The sequence below is a fragment of the Sinohyriopsis cumingii genome, chromosome 8 (genome assembly GCF_028554795.1).
Source record: "Sinohyriopsis cumingii isolate HCF-2022 chromosome 8, ASM2855479v2, whole genome shotgun sequence".
Classification (NCBI taxonomy): Eukaryota; Metazoa; Mollusca; class Bivalvia; order Unionida; family Unionidae; genus Sinohyriopsis; species Sinohyriopsis cumingii.
Window position 1 is genome coordinate 43,950,368 of NC_142968.1, and position 20,810 is coordinate 43,971,177.

The 20,810-nt window shown below is 34.0% G+C and overlaps 1 protein-coding gene across 1 annotated transcript in view; it reads right to left on the reverse strand.

The window, feature by feature from the left end:
• The window catches only part of LOC149793389 (fibrocystin-L-like), a 151,923-nt gene that overhangs the window by 86,704 nt on the left and 44,409 nt on the right, over nucleotides 1-20,810 (reverse strand). The window contains exons 16-22 of the mRNA XM_089968992.1: nucleotides 20,550-20,704; nucleotides 15,242-15,364; nucleotides 12,274-12,379; nucleotides 10,905-11,180; nucleotides 10,286-10,410; nucleotides 7,306-7,438; nucleotides 2,624-2,819 (exon numbers count right to left, since the gene is read on the reverse strand). Coding sequence (XP_089825118.1) covers nucleotides 2,624-2,819; nucleotides 7,306-7,438; nucleotides 10,286-10,410; nucleotides 10,905-11,180; nucleotides 12,274-12,379; nucleotides 15,242-15,364; nucleotides 20,550-20,704 — 1,114 coding nt within the window. The remainder of the gene's footprint in view (nucleotides 1-2,623; nucleotides 2,820-7,305; nucleotides 7,439-10,285; nucleotides 10,411-10,904; nucleotides 11,181-12,273; nucleotides 12,380-15,241; nucleotides 15,365-20,549; nucleotides 20,705-20,810) is intronic.

A 20,810-nucleotide genomic window follows, 5' to 3' on the forward strand; every position in this document is an offset into this window, starting at 1 on the left:
ATATAACGAAAAAATTTAAAATCTGACCAAACCGTTACGAATGTTTATCTTTGGATTCTACAAGTCTTGGGACTCCAATATATATTTTCAAAAGTAATTGTTTAATGACTATAAATGTTGGGACATGAAATAATAGGAATTATTTCATGTATCATAAATCTCGGAACACCTTCAACATTTTTTTTCTCGCTAATTGGTCAATTTAATAAAAATATTGCATGTAACAATAAAGGCATTTCAGAAATTGTGCTTTGAAAATAACTAATATTGTCAAAACTCAGTTTTAGTTTGCTTTGATGTTAGTAACCATAACTGTTTATACAGTAATCATGCTAATATTATAGAGTACAAGGGAATTAAACATCGATTACTTAGCCGCATGACAAAATTCCCTCTTATCCAAGCCAGTTTCAGGGTTAAAACACAGTAACTGGCTTGGATTGCTGTCAGAAAACAACAGAAAAATCCTCTAATTATAAAAGAAGGACTTGCCGAGATAGCCAGCTTACCAACACATGTATTTTTCAGGTTCAAACTTTCATTTAAACTCACTCATCCCAATTTTTATTTTGTTTTTACTTTTTTTATTCCCATCCTAAGATGGGCAATTAAGCTAGTGTTTTGAAAAAGTTGCTAATTAGACCTTATTCATTTTGCATGTAAAAGCAGCACTGCTTCGTATTCCCCAGTGGACAATTTGCAGTACTATTGTTTTTTTTTTCTGTAAAGTTTTTTTGATGATACTTTGCAAATAAAACGTATTTAATTTGATTCTGAATGCAACATGATTCTGTCATAACCGCTTAACTGCAAGCTCATTCTCAGTTCTCAATATTATTTAAAATGAAACAAAGCATCAATAAAATTAGAGAAAGACTGAAAAAGTTCAAATGCATACCCTAAGAAATTAGTAGTTTGGATGATTTGGGTTGCAAGTTCAATACAAGTGCAATTTATCAATAAATTGGACATAAATGTAAGGCACTCTGGGTTAAGTGTATTTGTAGTTTTACACCTGTGTCCAATTTATTAGATTCAAAATTAACAAAATTACTGCATGGTAAATATCGAGAAACCAATACTTAGTAAGACTGTGAACTTTATGCAAATGAAAGATGATATTTTGTTGTGATGTCAAGCATTTTTTGCACATCAAATATTTGTATTTTCCTTCTACTGTTCTTTTAAATTTACCGGTTTTGCTGATGGAGCCGCCCACAGTACAGTTTCATCAGCTGTGCCATATTTTACTACTCTAAATAGGGGCCCCGAGTGGCTGAGTGGTCTAAAGCGCTGTCCATTACGGATCACTGCCATCTCACCTCTGTCTGCGTGGGTTCAAGTCTCGGATTCAGCCAATGTGGGTATGTGAGAAAGCTTGCCAGTGGCTTCTCATGGGTCGGTGGTTCTTTCCGGGGTTTTCCCAGGTTCTTCCTCCATCATTAATACTAGCTACCATGTATAGCCTATCGTGTGCTAAAAAATGGCGTTAAACCCTACAACAACAACAACAACAACTGCTCTAAATCAAAGAGATGCTTGAATCATATGGATAATGAGCAACATTGGTTATCAATCAACATAAATGTGAACCAATATTTTCCATTCTTTAAATTCAATTTTTTAATAAAATCAGATTTTGTTCCCTGTGAATCTAGTGTAATGAAGCAATATCAGCATCTGCAATATAAAGGACAATCCTACTGATCATGTAGACTGGTCCCTTGTTGTAGTTATACATATAATTATGGGCTGTAGGTACATAGGGGGTTGGGAACCAGGATACTGATCATTCTATACAGCACATAAATAGCACAGGGGTTCCAAATGACAGTGCTGAATAAAGAAAGGGATTCATTGTTAGACAGACAAAAATATCATCATTTATTATTACAATGATAGGAATTAGCCAGTACAAAATGTCCCTTTAACACCATTGCCACAAATATTGAACATTTATGTTGAAATGTTATTGAAATGTTAAAGAACTAATGTTCTAGAAAAGTATTGTACATTCATTCTTGAAAATTTGTCCATTTTAAGTGTTCATGAACTGCTCATGAAATGTTCATGTGCATTTTATGAATGGTTCATGAAAAGTGTTCTAGAACAACTCATGGATAATTCAAGAACTTCTCATGACATTCACAGGTGTACTACTGAATGATTTAAAATCTTATAAATGATTTTTTTCCTGCAGATTCTGACTAAGATGATTCTTAAAACCCCTAGATGAGCCAGCTGACTGTGTATAGTGTGGAAGTGAAATCCATATTCTGAATCCAGAAAAAGCAAAATGCTTTTTTAAAAATTCAGAATTTGGTTTAGGTAAATAAAAATTGTTGTTGGGGATGGATCCAAGTTCATGTATACATAAATTGTTCCACAAATAAAATTACTTTCAAAATAATTACAACACATGTAGGGATTTGCAGACTAGTGATCTCTTTCGAAGCAGAGTTCCAGTATGTATGGGGAATGGATTAAGTTCAATGTTTACCTGATCACTTGGCTTCTCTTACAATATATTAAGAACTGATGTAGAATGAGTGAAATGACAAATAAATATAACTTTGCAATCTCAGACCTCAACCTTATAAAGCTGATATTAAATGTAACATACTTTATATCAACGACAAATCCATTTTCTCCAACATTAAGTTTGATGTCCTGGGTACCAGGACTGAGTCCCCAGTATAAAGCTGTCACATGTGTATTATTGTAGGCTATAATGGAGGCCACAACATCTCCTATGGAGAGGACAGCTGAACCATTTGCAAAGGATCCAAATCCCAACCCAGAAATCAGAATGGTACCATCTGAAAATATCAACAACATGCATACAGATGATTACAACTTTATACTTACAGTTTCTGGAGGATGTATACAACAAAACATGTTCCTAATGCACAATATTTTAAAATAGCCCAACATCATCTTGACAAAAATCATCATCTAACTTTCTCCATAGTATACAGAACAGTGACAGCTATCATAAGCTATTATTTAGAAGAAACTCCATAGTTACAACAGGGATTGGGTCACAAAGTTCACAGAAGTTGAAAAGTATTTTTGAGGATAATCTTGTAAAACAGCTTGATAAAAGCCTAGTAAAGTGGGAAAACATTATTATTGGCAACCTAAATTTTTCATATGCAGGACCTCTCTAAATCCTGATCTTTACATGTGATATTTTTTATCTGACATGCCTAATTAAAGAACCAATTTTTGTGTTTTGAGAATTGATGTAATCCCTCTTGTATTGACCTTATTCTTAGAAATAAGCATGAATGTAATAATACCTTAAATATGACTACTTGTATTAGTGACTTTCATAATTAAGTCATTGCTCAATTAAGACCCTGCATTCTTCAACCATGAAAAAAACATTATATAGAAGTTTCAAAGCTTTTGATGTGATTGACATTGTAAATTATTCACAAAATGCTCCGTTTACTGCCCTGTCTTCCAGTAATGACTTGGATTTGTCAACTCAATGTTAATTTTGACAAAGTTCTGTTAAATGTTATAGACAAACATGATCCAATAAAACAAACATGCGCACATAAAAAAGCATCACGTTATATGAACAGAGCACTAAGGAAAGCTATAAATGTTAAACATATGTTGTTTACAAAATACTCTCTGTATGAATCAAACAAAGTCTGGGAAAACTACAGGAAGCATAGAAATTTGGTCAACAAATTAACAAATAAGTTTCTGAGAGCTTACGTTTTAGACACATGTGCAGGGACCACTAAATCCTGGAACCTCTTATCAACTATTAAGCCACATTTTTCTAATAAATGTTCAGTTGGTCAAGATAAGATCATTATCACTGAGGGTACAAAAATTTTAAACAATGACATAGAAATATGTACAATCTTCAGTAAGTTTTGTGTAAATGTGGCATTAGTAATTGGTAAGGATGTTCTTTTTTACCCTAGAACCCATCAGAGTATCCTGACTATTAACACATTTAGGTTTTTGTCATTTTCGCCTGAAATTCGAGTAGGAAAGACATTTTGAAAGGTATTTCTGAATACATCTTAACAGATCAACTTCCAGGTGATATTTCAATAACATAATGTCTAGTTGTGTTAGAAACATTTTTTTCATTGGCTATTTTGCTCACACATGAGCAGGAGGGTTGTTGTAGAGTTTAACGCCATTTTTCAGCACACACTAGGCTATACATGGCAGCCAGTATTAATGGTGGAGGAAGAACCAAAGAAACCCCTGGAGAGAACCACCAACCCACAAAAAGCAACTGGCAAGCTTTCTCACATACCCACATTGGCTGAATCTGAGACTCGAACCCACACAGACAGAGGTGAGATGGCAGTGATCGGTAATGGACAGCACTTTAGACCACTTGGCCACTTGGGGCCCCGAGCAGAAGGGTAAAAGTTGGAATTTTTTTTTTTTTTTAAACGGACCCATCATTTTTGTATTGAGACCACTCTTTATTCAAAATGTCCATCTTATCCTACTTTTTCCCAAGTTTCATCTGTCTTTTTGCAGTTCATACTGGCCTGCCTTTGATCTGAGACCAAAAAAGTCTGGATTTAATTGGATTCCGATCACAAGCAAAATTTTGGGTGGAAAAAAATCGGTTATAAAAATTTGATTTTTCCCTCTGTATTTTGTAGTGCAACTAGAAATTCCAGATTATTTGGTATCATTGTAGAGCTACATCTGTCTACCTGTCTATAATACCACCCATGTTAATGTATCATACATGTCCTTGACACTACAGAACTTGGCAGTAGGCTACTACATCCTGCCACGTAAACTTGTCTCCAGGGGTTAATGTGTTAAGGACAATAGTAATATAGATACATTTTTTAATTTAAGCAAGTTAATCATGAAGAGGTATATAAAATGACAAGATTAAATTTTTAAAAAAGCTACATGAGGATTATATTCCTGATAAATTGTTAAAATCTGGGGCACCAATCCTTGTGGGTGGGACATTATAAGTAAAGATCTAACTAACAAAACCAAATATTTTTCCTGATTGTCTGAAGGAAGCTCAAGTAGTTTAAACTTTCAAAAAGGAGAATCGTCTTGTTAAAAGTAATTATAGACCTGTCAGCACTGCACCCATCATATTCAAACTGTTTGAGAAATCAACTGAGAACATTTTAAACAAACATTTAGATGTTTTTCATAATGGTCATGGATGTCAGTTACATTTGTTTGAAGACTGGGGAAGGCTCTTGATGAAAACAAATAATATCTGCAGTCCTCGTGGACTTATCCAAAGCTTTTGTTTGTCTCCCATGATATTCTGATTTGAAAGTTAAGGGCTTATGGTTTGTCAGGTGACTCAGTAGGCCCCCTACTGAACTATCTATTGAATTGTAAGCAACAAATTAAGTTGCAGGTGTCCTGAGTAGTTGGTCTGAAATTCAAAATGGGTCGCTCAGGGATCGATCCTTGGACTTTTTAATGTTTTTATCAATGACAACACTCTCATTAATCCACCTGAATTAGAGTCGAACATTCTGATTAACTGGTTCATTGCTAACAAAATGCAAGCCAAAAGAGAAAAGTTTCAAGCAACAGTTATGGGTAAAAATACATTCAGTATGAAGCCTGTATGTAACATAAGCTGTGCTGTCATAAATTGTCAAGAAATTGTTAAACTGCTAGGAATTGACATTGACTATCGACTGCAATTTGATTCACATGTATAAAATCGCTGTAGTTAAACCTTAAGGCAACTGTCTTGAAACATACTGGTCATAAGCAAACTAGGCTCAATAAGCTAACAATACATTAATCCTCCCCAATTTCAGTTTCTGTCCTTTAGCCTGGCATTTCTGCAGTGACATGAAAAACTTGAAAAAATACAAGAGCATGCTTTGAGACTGATGTACTTTAAACTATGGTAAAAATGCCAACTCTAACGGTGTGCAGACTTCAGGTTATGGCTCTAGAGACTTTCAAAATACTGAATAAGCAAGATCCCAAATGTCTGGATGATTTAGTAAGTTTTAAACACAATAAATATAATTTTAGATATTCAAATATTTTAGATATCCCAAGAATTAAAACATCAATGTTTGGCAAAAAATCTGATGACTGATACACAGCTGCCACTCTTTGCAAAATAAGCCACTAAATGACTTTAGAGAGCAAACTTTAATTCATTTAGATCTTTAATTCTATCCTGGAATTGTAAAGACTGTAAAATGTAATATCTGTAAATAATTCTTCCCAACCGCACCACCATGATGACAACTAACGTTTGTGTCAGAGTTTATTGTTTATCTGTACTTGTCTAATGTTCTAATAAAGTGCCCTACTGATAGCTCCTTTCCTTTTAAGTAAGGCAAAAAGTATGCTTATCAGTCCAACTTTGGTGCTTCTGTATTTATTTTAATTTTCAGTTCTGATCAATAATTTTAAATTTTTCACTTTTCCTCAGTGATGTTTAAAATTATTTGCTTGCTAGTGTCTTAAGTCATGTGATGTGTGTTTTGTCAGATTCTCTAATTTATATGTTATGATGTGTTTGGATGTCTTGCTAATCATGTTTGTTATTATTCCTCATTTGTTTTATGTAATTTTGGTTAAAAGCTCATGTAACATTTGGGTCCAAAGGACACACAAACACCAAGTAAGGGTCTTACTACTTTATGTAAAATCTTCACAAAAACTAAAAACCAGTGTTGCTTACACTACCAAGCCAGGCTGCATAACTGCCTGCTCTCATACTCTGCTCTTGTTTTAGTTGGGGTTAGAGATAAGGGATTTTAATTAATTTAACATATGTGCCTTATCCAAGGGCATGAACTGGTCCAGGCCCATTTAGCAAAAGTCTTTCTTACTAAGATATAGCATTACATCTAATTTTTATAATTATAATAATAATTACTTTCAAAACAGTACACTTATAATATCATACTATTGCATGGATATGTATACTTTATTTCATTGTTTAAAAACACTTAGAAATCCAAGGACATGAACTGGTCCAGGCTCAGTTATCCATGGGAAGATAAACAACAGAATCAAATTTGTTGACAGTCTCTGATATCAAATATCCAGAATGCAGAGATTAATATTTTGGCCAACTGTCACTACTAACAGCTAGAAAGTGATTTTATTTTGGAATGAAATATTTATTACTCAAAATATGCCTTAATAATTTAACTATCATGAAAAATGATGACCAGTATCTGATTATTTACCAAATATAAACTTTAACAAACTGTTTGTGTTATCCACAATATGGGTAAATGTGTAATTAAAAGACATACATATAGATCTATAGTGGTGAACAATCTGCCTTACTCTGAACTCCCAGGGTTGATGGTTCCACACTGGTGATTGTTGTTGTCAGGGAGGAACTGTATGTGAAAGAGCTGGGGGAGGTCAGGGTAATGCCATCCTTAGACACAGTCACTGGCACTGTCCGGGCTATAGTCTGGGGATAAAAAGGACTACCTCTTTAAGATCATGATAATAAAGATTCATACATTTGATTTTCACAATTATTTTATAATCTTTAATACAAATGTAACTTGAAAATTATTACATTTCCACTTCAACGGATTTGCCTGACTAAAGATATAAAACATATAAATTAAAGATTATTGCCTCTTCAGATGAAAGAGTTCATAAACTTCATATTTAGATAGTTTTAATGTTCATGCTTTGTAAAATGATTTTTAAATTTTTTTAAAGTATCTTATATTTCAAAGTACAGTAAAACCAGTTATGGGAGACTCCCCCTTCTGGCAACAAATATGGTCTCTCAAGACAGGACAGCCACTGGTCTCTCATAACAGGTTTGTACAAAAAGACCAGTTTATAAGGTCCAGTTTCAGAAAAATTTAAAGAAAAATAACCACAATCACTGAACATATATTTTAATCTTTATTAATAGTTCTTGCTAAAATACTGTATGCATTAATCTGAAAAAGAAATTATAAAGCACAAAGATATACTTCTGTCTTTATTCATGAAATCATTTATATTTGAAGATCACATGTACATGTATTAGCATTGGAAATTATTTCTGATTTACTCCTTTTCCTTTTTAACACCCTAAATTTGTTTCACAGATGTTTAAACCATTATTTTGTGAGTGGTCTTCTCTTTTTCACTTCTTTTAGTTACAATAATCATTTTCTCCAGCATTGAAATTTGTCTATTTTTAGTTGGAGATTCATCCATTGTTATTAAAGTACTAGGTGTTAACATTATTAGTGCTCAGTTGTAACATCGACTGTAAAGAAGGTTTTCACTGGGCTTGAGAAAATATAAAAGATCTATACATCTGCATTGGATATCTAACAATTAATAAAATAAAAAGAAACAGTTATCTCATACAGAAACAGAATCATTTTCTCAGAGACAAGAGTCAATGGCTTAATTCAAAGAATGTATACAGAGTTTAACTCTATATTCAAAGCATGCAACACCAACTTGAATAGCAAATGATTCTCTCTTGCTAGCAAAGACCTTTTTCACCCTCAGTCAATACAGATTTAACTCTAATGATAATATCCACAACTACTACATTAATTTTGGCACTACAATAGCAATTTGCAACACATACATTAGCCTGGTTGACAGACTGTAACATCTATCACTGGTAGCCAGAATCCTTTTTTTGTGGTTTTTTTGGTTCTTTTTATGTTTGTTTTTTATCAGAACAATTGTTACTAATCAAGCGGTCATTGTTAAAATTGATTACATATAGGTCAGTGGTGTCTGCCTATGTTCTCATGATAGAGTCATTCATAGGGATACTGGGTCCTATTCATACATATAGGCACTATCTACGATAAGGCCAGGAACCAGGCTAAGTGTGATAATAACCTACAACGTGTACTTTAGTCTGGTATTAAACAGAAACTATAAAAGACTAAAACGATACCTACAAAATTTCAGATATTGGTAGCCAGCCTATTTTTTTTAGAACAGTATAAGCAGTCATTGTTACAGAGATTAAATAAAGGTCGATGGAGTTTTTCCCCGTTTTTGCGATGTGGTCATTCACAGCAGTGTCAAAATGAATATTCTGCCACGACATCATGGTTGCTGGTCATGTTCAGCAGGCGGTCACTCACAACTTAGCGTTTTTATAATAAAATCAATCCATGTATTATGACTGTGGTTGGAAATGACAGGTGGTCACTCATAGCAGAGTCACTCATAATAGGTTTCACTGTACTGAAAAATGAATATGAAAGTGATTTGTTTGATATCTTATTCAGAATCAGGTGTCTTACCACAAAACAGATTCCTCTGTCAAAACCATCAGTTAAAATCAGAAATCTGGCAATTTGCTATCAGGGTGTTTTGTACATGGAAAACTATAGCATTTGGAGTGACTGATAGTAACCACTCACAGCACCTTAGTTAGAATCTTAGTTATCTTGCAAATAAAGCTGACATAATTGTTGTTGTTTGGGGTTCAATGCCATTTCAAAGCACAAGATAGGCTATACATGGTGATGAGTATAACTGTTGAAAGGAAGAACCCTGAAAAGCCCGAGTAAGAACCACCAATCCACAGGAATCTACTGACAGCTTTCTCACATGCCCACACTGGTAAAGTCCAAGACTCAAACTCATGTGAACAGAGGTGAGATAGCAAAGATCAGTAAAGGCAAACACTTTAGACCACTTGGGTACCAAGGGCCCCTGTTTCAGACGAGATATTAATTTGCTTGAGTTTATTCAACAACTAGTGGAATAGGTAAGGTTGTTACAGCATGATAACAGGAATCTTGCATGATATTGTTTTGAATACACTGAAATTGATGGGTACTACTAATCTGAGGAATAAATGAGAATCATGGTCAGTAGCTCATTTTTAATGCCATAAAGAAGGAGGCTGTTGTTGTTGTTGTAGAGTTTAATGCCATTTTTCAGCACAAGATAGGCTATACATGGCAGCGAGTATAAATGGTGGAGGAAGAACCAGGGAAACCCCAGGAAGAACCACCAACCCACAAGAAGCTACTGGCAAGCGTTTCACATACCCACATTGGCCAAGCCCAAGACTCGAACCCATGCAGACAGTGGTGAGATGGCAATGATCCATAATGGTGAACGCTTTAGACCACTCGGGGCCCCCAAGGAAGGAGGTAATGTATGTACATGTAGTCATATAGTCATCAGTTTTACCACCTCAAAATGGATCTCACAGATCTTTAAACCTCTATGGCTGGCATTCTTGAAAATGAAACAATGCACAAATGACGTAAAACAGGCACTCCCAAATTTGGAATACACTGAACAGGATTTATATGGTACTTACAGACGCTGGAGTGAGACACACAATCTGGGTTGAATTAACAGTAGTGATGATGCAGGTCTTAGTTCCTACTCTAACAACAGCATCTTCAGGAAATCCATAACCGGACAGCATTAAGGCAGTACCACCTGCAAACATCAAATGAATAATAGGCCTGATGGCAAAAATTAAACATCAAAACACAACATAATTTAGAAGGTACTTAAATCAGATGAAGAAAATAAAACCATAAACACCAATCTTCTGTGTGAATGGATATGATACTAGTAACCTGAAGACTATGGAGTTACATGTTATACCTGCATATAAAGGTGATCAGATCCAGAGATACAGTTAATAACCAAAATTCAAATAGCTTACAATTTCTAGGTTTTTCACCTTGTTTATGTGATGAACACATTAGAGGTACTGGATTCAAGAATTGTCATGGACTATATTTGAATTTTCCAATTACAATGCCAATCCTAAATCTTAATCTTAAATACTTAATCATGCTTATTTACAGACAACCCTCACCCATATCCCAGTCTGAAGTAAGTAGGAATTGCAAAAGACTTCTAATGCATGCAAGTCCTTCATTTCAACAAGTGTGGGGATAAATCTCCCAAGTTTGCAAATTTACCTCCCAAGCTTCCAGATGTAGGACTCATGCCACTGATTTCAGCTGTGTAATTAAACACAACATCACCTCCTGAAGGATGACTGGCCCTGCCTTTACCACTCACTGTTACCACCACCTTGTGTTTTCCCATATGACCATTACCAACAGTGCAGGTAATAGAAGTGTCTGTGGCAGTGGTGACCGTACACTCCGTATCACCAATTAGAACATAATTGTTGGAGGCTGTGGTGCCATCAAATCCTGTCCCTGTGATGATGACAACAGTCCCAAGAGCACCTATGTAATAAAGACAAATATTAAATCCAACTGGAGCAAATCTTAAAAAATATTTTTCATATATTATATTCCTTTGTTTAATTTTTACCTAATCTATTATGATCCAGGATCACTAAAGATGAAAATAAAAATTAATGCATACAAATCAAGAGGCCAAATTGGTATAAGATCGATCACCTGGCTGACATCCACCTAAAAGCCAAATACAAGTGCAGTTGGAGAAGAAATTTGGGTCAGTGGAACACTTTCTGTTTACATTTCTTCCAAAGCAGTTGATTGTGAATATTAAGAAAACTGTTGTTTCAAGGTTTCTCTCGGTTTGCTACCTTCAACTATATTTGATGGTAAACTAGTATCATTTATCCAATATTGAAAGACCACGTTACCAGAACACGTCATGTCCAAGGTGATCAAATTCTGTACATAAGGTTTTAGAAATAAAGTTGTAAAATTAATGTTTTTCTACTTTCAGAGATGGATTGGCATCATTTGTATAAATCTTAAAGCCTTCTTTGACTGGCTGCTTTTTGTTAAATTTGGTACAATTCAGTTAAGCTGTTTTTGAGAACAAGTCATTTAAATGTTTTGCTATGTTTAATAACAGCAGGCTCATTTGATCACAGATTGGCAAAATCTGCATAAATGTGAGAGCCATTCCTACCAAGATGGTTCAGTGATTTTGGAGTTTAATACAGCAATTAATGAGAGATGAACAATGCATGATAAATGGCATATGATGTACAACAGATACAACATCATACCATAAGCTCACTTGACCGTATGACCAGTTAGTGCAAAAAGTAGTTCATAACCATACCAAAAATTGTTAGGAAAGTTATGAAAGATGCAAAATTAATTCAGACTTCATTTATCCAAATGTTTTGGCATCCAATGAAATTTTGTTTGAACAAGTTTCTTCTATTTGCCTTTGAATTAGTCAACAATACCAATTGTTCATTAAACCATTAAAAGGGGGGAGGGTGAACAAAAGTGTTAAGATTTTATGAAGTTTCAAATGCAAATCAATACCTCCAAGATGAGAGTTCAGATAGGAGACTAAAGTGTACAAAAAACATAATAATGTGGTACTTACCACTAGAGGGGCTGATAGCAGTGACAGTAGGAGTGACCTCAGATTTCCACTGAAAGCAACAGTCTCCTGTACATTTGTTCGGGATGTTATTGATATAAACCAATGCCTGAAAAAATTTTAATAATAATAACTAGAGCAACAGCAATGTTTCACCATTACAAATCCCCATGGTTTTAAATGCATATTCCATTTTCACATCCTTACCAGTGAACCAAGAGTAACAGTGCAAAATCTGTCACATATATGATGAATCTTTCTGCTATGATTTCAAACAAAAAGATGGTCATAAAATATAAAATGTCACCATAATTAAACATTTTTTACAATGCACATATGACTGATGAAAACATGCAGCCACCCTCCATAACCCAACTTATGGAGCCAAGGATGACACTTGACTAGTTGATGGTTACCCCAAGGGCAATAATTAACAACACAGATGTGTGTATTTCTACAGAGCAGTTTGGAAGGATATAATATATAGTAATGAACAGACATACAGATGGACAGATAAACTAACTGAGGATATTATTTGCCCTTCTTTTGCTTTTGATGACAAGCTGTGGCTGTGTGCAGCACAAAATAAATGATCTTTTTACTTGATATTACCATTATTTAAATACATTTAACCCTTCCTTATTATTTAATGGATTGTTTGTGTTGGGATAACAAAACACATATACATACAAGGCTGCAAAGTTTTGCCAAAATTTCTAAAAATGTACCTAGCATAAAATAATCAAAATGATGCATGTATGTATATAGTATCATTTTACAGAATAGAAGCTCATTAGTGGCTATGTGGTGCCAACTCAAGGTAAGTCTGAAACATGTAAAAAGATACTGTACAAAGAGTTTGGAAGACAAACCCTTATAATTAACTGCAAACATGAAATATTACAAGATAAAATGTAAAGATGATAACATTCTGTACAATTATGCCACTAATCAAACAGATGTTAAACTCAACTCATTACCTCTGTCAATATGTTAGGTTTATAGCTAACAACTATTTATAGGTAAGACATTTATGATGTGCATGCCATACCACACACAACTTGCAAATGTTTCATCTGCTGTACATCTTTTACCACTTATTATGACAGGATTCAGTTTTTGTAGAACGTGTCTTTGTTGAATATATCTGACAATTTAGGTAGAACCACCACAGGATTGTTATGCCGAATCATACTGTTACATATATGCACTTAATGAAAATCAAAAATGCAGCAAGACATAAGATTTTTAACACATATTGCTCTTCAAAATGTACAAAAAGGAACATTTCATGATAAAATGCGTTTCTCTGAGAATACTTTCTGGATCACATTTTATAGAATTAACACCTACTGCCTTCTAAATCCAGCCCTCCTGGAATGATGAAATAGAATCTATACAAAGAAATTCTTACAAGATATCATATATTTTCTCTCTTTACCCCTACAATATAGATAGTGATGTAGTTATAGTTTGAGTGTTACATAAATAAGGATAATTCTCATCCATGAGGAAGTGTGGGAGGTTGTAATAATAACAAGTGAGTGTTACATCAATGAGGATAATTCTCATCCATGAGGAAGTGTGGGAGGTTGTAATGATAACGGGGTCTGAATGATATCAACAAGGTCTGATGCATCTGGACAATTGTCACTCAGCCAACCAGATTCAGTTCTCACCTCTACTAGATCTCAAAAATAAAAGGCAGAAAACATCAACTGTGCAACCAACACTCAATAATGTCCCTCTCAAATCAAACAGCTGTGTTTTGGGCAAAATTTCTTCCCATTTCCAGATTCTAAAAAGACAAATATTTTTGTTGTCGATCCAGGAGGGCTGGATTCAGGAGCTAGCAGAAGTTAACTCCTGAAGTTAATATGATAAAATCATATATCTGATTGAAATTAAAGATATTCTCCAGGTCTGACCTTTGCAGCAGTGATTTCAATTGGTCATATTACCATCAGCAAATATCATAACATTTTTATGATGTACTTATGACACATAAAAACAAATAATTATATATGACAAACAAATACAAATGTTTTGTTAGCAAAGGATTCTTTCTTAGTATAATTATGTGACAGACAAAAATATCTTGGATAAATCACTTGATAAAAATTTATAACATATTCATGAATTATGAACACTGCAAAACAACTTGATTTTCAAATAAGATACAAAAAGCTGCATCTCTTAATTAATTCAGAATAATAATTATTTCAAGTAGAGTACTGTACTCATAAAACATTTTTTTATTTAACTTCTAGCTTCATGAGGAATAAACAGTAGTTGAGTCAAAAATATGCATGTATATGATACTTTTGGATCAGTCTTTGCATGTGATTTGTCCACAATGCATGTATGCAGAATACATACTGGAAAATTTTTGTCAGCATCTGGGATATTTCCAGTTTTTCACAATTTTTTGGCCATGTTCTGAATCTGAATCACCAAATTTTCTAAATGATTCAAAATATATATGTACGAAAATGTCTAATATCTTGTTCTGTCGTTTCTGTCATTAAGAGTTATTAAATAAACATTTTAAATATGACATTCTGGACAGAAAAGTGATCACATGTCCAGTAAAATTTGCTCAAGAAAGATAAACATCTAACTCCATCAAGAAACTATTGTAAATCAATTTTCTTTTGTGAATAAATCAGAGGCTCACCATTGACTTTGCTACCATGAAATTAGACTAGGAGTTTTTCTTAGAGAACAGATGCACAGCTCTTCATTATGATTATACCCAATTAGCAGCTATCTCATTATCTCTTGAAGTAAATGGCTCAATCTCAATAGCACAAGGCTTGGACAAACCAATAATGTAAAAATTAGTTAAAATTTGATGGTGACAATATTAACATTTGCAGTGAAAGAAGGTTTGTAACCTGGCTGCTATTGAGAACACTGACTTCTGTTTCTTACTCACAAACAAAAAAAATTAAAATTTATCATGATGTACCTGTGGACAGGTGTGAGGTGTACGCAGCATGTCTCCTGGGATTGGACCATACCATGCACTTCCATCCCAGTCTGTTAACACCACCAGGGACTGATTCATGCCACTCAACTGTGATGCATCAACCTGCACATAAAATTACAATATCACCAAATAGGATATAGACAATTCAGTTCCGACAGATCAGTGGTTCCCAACCTTGTTTTGCCATGACCCTAAATGGACAACCAACAGGACCCTCCAACCCTCAGGCTTATGATGCGAGTTCCTTTGATGACTCTTTGCAATCCTGCTGAGGACACCCAACAACGGACATTTGGGTCGCAATTCCAAAAACAAAGAAAAATTTATTTTAAAATTGTTTTCAAAACTCTGGATCCATAATATGAAACAATATTCCAAAAGAAATCAAAAACTCTTGTAGCATGTCACCATGGGTATATAAAAAAAAGAAATCTAAATCTTAATAGCACAATGCCTATCCACCTCCTGCAGCTACTTTTTTCTATACAAGTGTATGTCAGTATGTGTTATGCAAGAATCTGACAAGTGAACACCGATAATAACTTCATCTGTTACTGTGTTACAATTTAAATGTATATTTAACTAGTCTTGGTTTGTAATATCTATGTACATGACTAATATATAGATGTGTGAGATGGTTAGTGATTGATTGCACTCTGTATATATTTGCACATATGTCTTTGAGTGCCTCAAGGCAAATTAGTTCTGTTTTGTAACTGAGTTACCCTCATTAAATAAAGTCTTTATTATTATTATTATTATTATTATTAATATTGCCCATTCTCAAACTTGTACAAGATCTTAATGATCTAAGCATACATTCCATGATCAAAATTGGACAAGAAATATAATCTCCGGGCTGGTCACAAGGTTAACCAATCAGATGCAACACCACCTGATTAATATGCACTGATCTTGCTGATTATCAAACTCATCCAAGATTTTGAAGATATAAACCCCTATTCCAAGTTTGACTGACTCTGGATCAGAATATGGACTCTAGATTGCTAACAAGAAAATGTTGATGATACACAACGGATAAGAGCCATAACATTTGGTTATTGTACTTGAAGTAGAGAAAGATTTACAATAATAAAATAAAAAAATCTGAGAAAATGGATGAAACTTGCAGAAAAATGTCAAAAAGGGAACATAAATTAACTATCAAGTTACAGAAGCAAGAAATCATGTAATATCATTAGTGCTCTGTTTTTGTCTGGGGATATGTATGCAGTTAAACAAAACAGGGGAAAGCATAGTTTTAAATAAATTATGTTTCTCAAGGAACACTTAATCGTATTAGTATTAAAATATAAACTGCACAACCTCTCAAATCAATTCCAGAATGATATACATTTCTTTTTTCATGTTTATATACCACACAGACAAAAGGAAGAAACACATCAATGAGGATACTTGCTTTGGTAGGGCAGTGTTTGTGGGTTTACTAGTCATGTGACTGGTTAAGCTGCACAGAGAAACAGAATTCCCAATCACATAAACATTAAAAGCAGAACAGATAAGAGAAGGAGGAAATGCATGAGCATTCAGCCTTTACATGTTTTTGGAACACACATCACTTCTCCAGGTGTTTTTGGAACACCCATCACTTCTCCAGGTGTTTTGAAACAACTTTGATAGCAAGGACCAGGTCTTGCTTAGATGCCTCTTTTGACATGTCAACAAAGAGAACTTGGAGAACCACATTTGATTGTCCAAAGATGTTTACTGGTTCTTGACTATGAAACCTGGTTTTATCATTAACACCAATCTGAAATGAAGACAGTTTAGGCATACTGAAAGGGTGCATAACTCTGTCACCCTGCACACTGAGGCTAGTGCTATTAGAAGATCTGGCTAAGAGTTGAGACAAGTCAAAACTCATCAAAAAAATCATAAAAGACTAAATTTTGGGAACAAAGTAAGTGACTTAGACCTTTTCAGGTCAAAGTAAGCCAACAAATATCTTTGTTGTGACCCATATTTGCTCTACCAAATAGATAGTAACCTTTCCATCCTCAAAACAAATCACAGACAAAAGTTAGTCAACTGAGAGATCAAAGCATTGAAAGGGACAATATTATTATCTTTGAACCAGTCCCTGAATACCCACCACCTTCCTTTGTAAGCTTTCAAAGAGGAAGGTCTTCTTGCTCATGACATTCTCTGTGTGATTTAAGGTTGAACTCGTTCCTATGCAAGGTTCACCTGAAGAGACAGGTGTGAATAGGACACCTGTCTGGGCAAGAAGGAAACACCTGCAAGCGGGGTTGTTGAGCAGACTGAATTTCGATGGAACCTTCCAGGGTATGTTTATCCCTATTTTGAGCAGATCTTTCATCCCTGAGTTGTCAGCAGTTAATATTGTCAGCCATTCAGAGACCTTTATTATTTTAAATACAATAAAAATATACCACTACACATAATCAGGGTGCATACACCTTTGGTGTGACAAAATTTAAGCACTTTTCAAGGACTTCATCCAATTTTTTCAAGGACCCAGATGCCAAGTGCACTTCAGGTATATTTATCACTGGCCATTTAAAGGATTAATGAGAATGTTGTAATTTCAATTTTAAGTATATGGGAAATTAATTACCAGGTCTTGTATTCTTGGTTTTAACACCAATGGTGGTTGAACACAACACTTTCCAGGCATTTTGCTCCAAGTGAAATGAGCAAGCTCTCGCAGAAAAATACCCAGATAAATCTTCCATATTCTCAATGCCATGTACATGTGTTTATCCTCTGATGGGTGTAAATGCAGCCTCCTGTATATCTAGTAGCAATCAAAGTTAAAGGAGAATGCTGAAGCACCACCCTCTCTCTCCAACACACTTCATGAAAACACATTGGCCGAACTCGTATATAGCGATTTGCATAGTTTATGCGTACCTGAAGTTGTCTGTGGTGGACAAAATCAATTTCTGGAATAATTTATATCTGCTATTGCATGATTGCTCATTGAAATTTTACAGGTACATTTACACACAGATGTATGTTAACAGACATACGGCCATAATTTATGCACAAAGTTTGGTCACGACACTGAAAAAGTCAATAATAGACTTCCAGCAGACTTCCAAATTTTAGACTGTACACCAAAAATCAGAAGCTTGGATGTACAATAAGAACAAAATTGGGACCATTTCTGTGTAGATTTTTCATTATCTTTTGTTTTCTAGATTATTTTAACAGCTGACTCACCATGATTTAGAGTACAAAGATGTACCACTGCCGCTGACTCACCATGATTTAGAGTACAAAGATGTACCACTGCCGCAGAAAATAAATAGATGAAGAATGATAGTTGGAAAAGATTTGCGTACTTTTTAATGCTAACTATAATCAGGTTTACATGCAATTATAAATATGTGATTGGTTATGCATTGTACACCACCCAATAGCAAACACTTTTATTTCGATTACAAGACATAATGGTATGAAAAGAAACTTTTGTACATTCATTTGTCGATTGATTTTATATTTTTCAAGGCCCGAGGCTTATTTTCAAGTACTTTTCAAGGTAGAAACAATTTTCAAGTACTTTCTAGGATAAATCAAAATTTGACAAGTACTTTTCAAGGTACCATGCGAACCCTGATAATGTGGGGGGCAGGAACAAATTCACCATCTGTTAATTTACAAATATTGATGGTAATCTGAAGATTCATGTTTTTGTACCTACTCAATCATAATATGTATGTATGTATGTATGTATGTACGTATGTACTTGTGTATGTATGTATGTATGTATGTATGTACGTATGTATGTATGCATGTATGTACATGTGTATGTATGTATGTATGTATGTACGTGTGTACATATGTATGTATGCATATATGTATATACGTATGTACGTGTGTATGTATGTACGTACGTATGTATGTATGTACGTATGTACATGTGTATATATGTACGTATGTACGTATGTATGTATGTACGTACGTATGTATGTATGTATATATGTATGTATGCATGCATGTACGTATGTATGTATGTATGTATGTATGTATGTATGTATGGACGTATGTATGTACGTGTGTGTGTGTGTGTGTGTGTGTGTGTGTAGGCATTATTTGTATGTATGTATGCTACCCATTTTTCATAGCCAAGAACCAGTTAACATGTATATGTGGTTTAATGGCACATCAGTACAATGCTGGCTATAATATAGCTGTAAAAATATCAAGATTAATACAAGGAACAGATACTGTTGCAGAATGAACTTTTGTCAAATTTTCATGAAATGATTTGAAATACATAGATATAATTAATGACTATGGCTGTTTATGGAATTTGCACATCATGAAGAGTATGATATCAGGAATTGAAAAGCAAGAAGAATACACAGTATGAGTGTCCAGGATGTCAAGCTTCTGCTGTCAATTCATGAATTACAATGATTTGTTATACACTGCTGTCAAACACTGCTGTCAATTCATGAATTACAATGATTTTTATACACTGCTGTCAATTCATGAATTACAATGATTTTTATACACTGCTGTCAATTCATGAATTACAATGATTTTTTAATACACTGCTGTCATTTCATGAATTACAATGTTTTAATACACTGCTGTCAATTCATGAATTTCACTGATTTTATACACTACTGTCAATTCATGAATTACAATGATTTTTTTTATACACTGCTGTCAATTCATAAATTACTATGATTTTTGATACACTGCTGTCAATTCATGAATTACAATGATTTTTATACATTGCTGTCAATTCCTGAATTACAATGATTTTTTTTAATACACTGCTGTCAATTCATGAATTACAATGATTTCTTATACACTACAATAAAATATCCAACTGTACATGATTCACCACTTCAGTTCAAAAATATTTCTTGGCAGTGTTATAATTTTGACCAGGACTTGAAAAGTTCTATTGCAAACTGTTTTTTAAATGTTTATATTTTTATAAGGCTCTAAGATTACCATTAACAGTTGCTGATAAACTTCTCTTGCTATGCAATGAAAAGTGGTCAAAATCATTCCGTAAGTTTATGTTTATGACAAATTGCAAGCTTCAGGAAATTTGAATCTAGTTTTATTTGGAACTCACATAACTTAAAAATAATAATAATAATAATAATAATAATAATAATAATAATAATAATAATATTTTCTAACGAAGTAACTTTAACATGCAATCATTATAAATCAACATAAAGTAATCTTATAAAATAGTGACATGTGCTAGGCAAAATTCTAAATAATATAAATACAATTCAAATAAAGGACTGCTGAAAATTTCCCATTGTTTTACCTGCAGCTGTTCTTGGTTTCCAGGCAAAGAGTAGAATGTTATGATGAGATCAAAGTTGGTGCAGTTTCCTGTCTTTTCCACAAGTAAGGAGCCAATTTTAGGTATGGACTCAAGCTCCTTCTTTATCTCCCCTACATCTAGGGTGATATTTATACCTGGAAACATTGAATTAACTGTGAATAAAAAGGCAAACATATCAGTTATGCAAAAAGTGATTACCATCCTAACCTTTGCCCCAAACCAAGAACAATCTTTGTAACA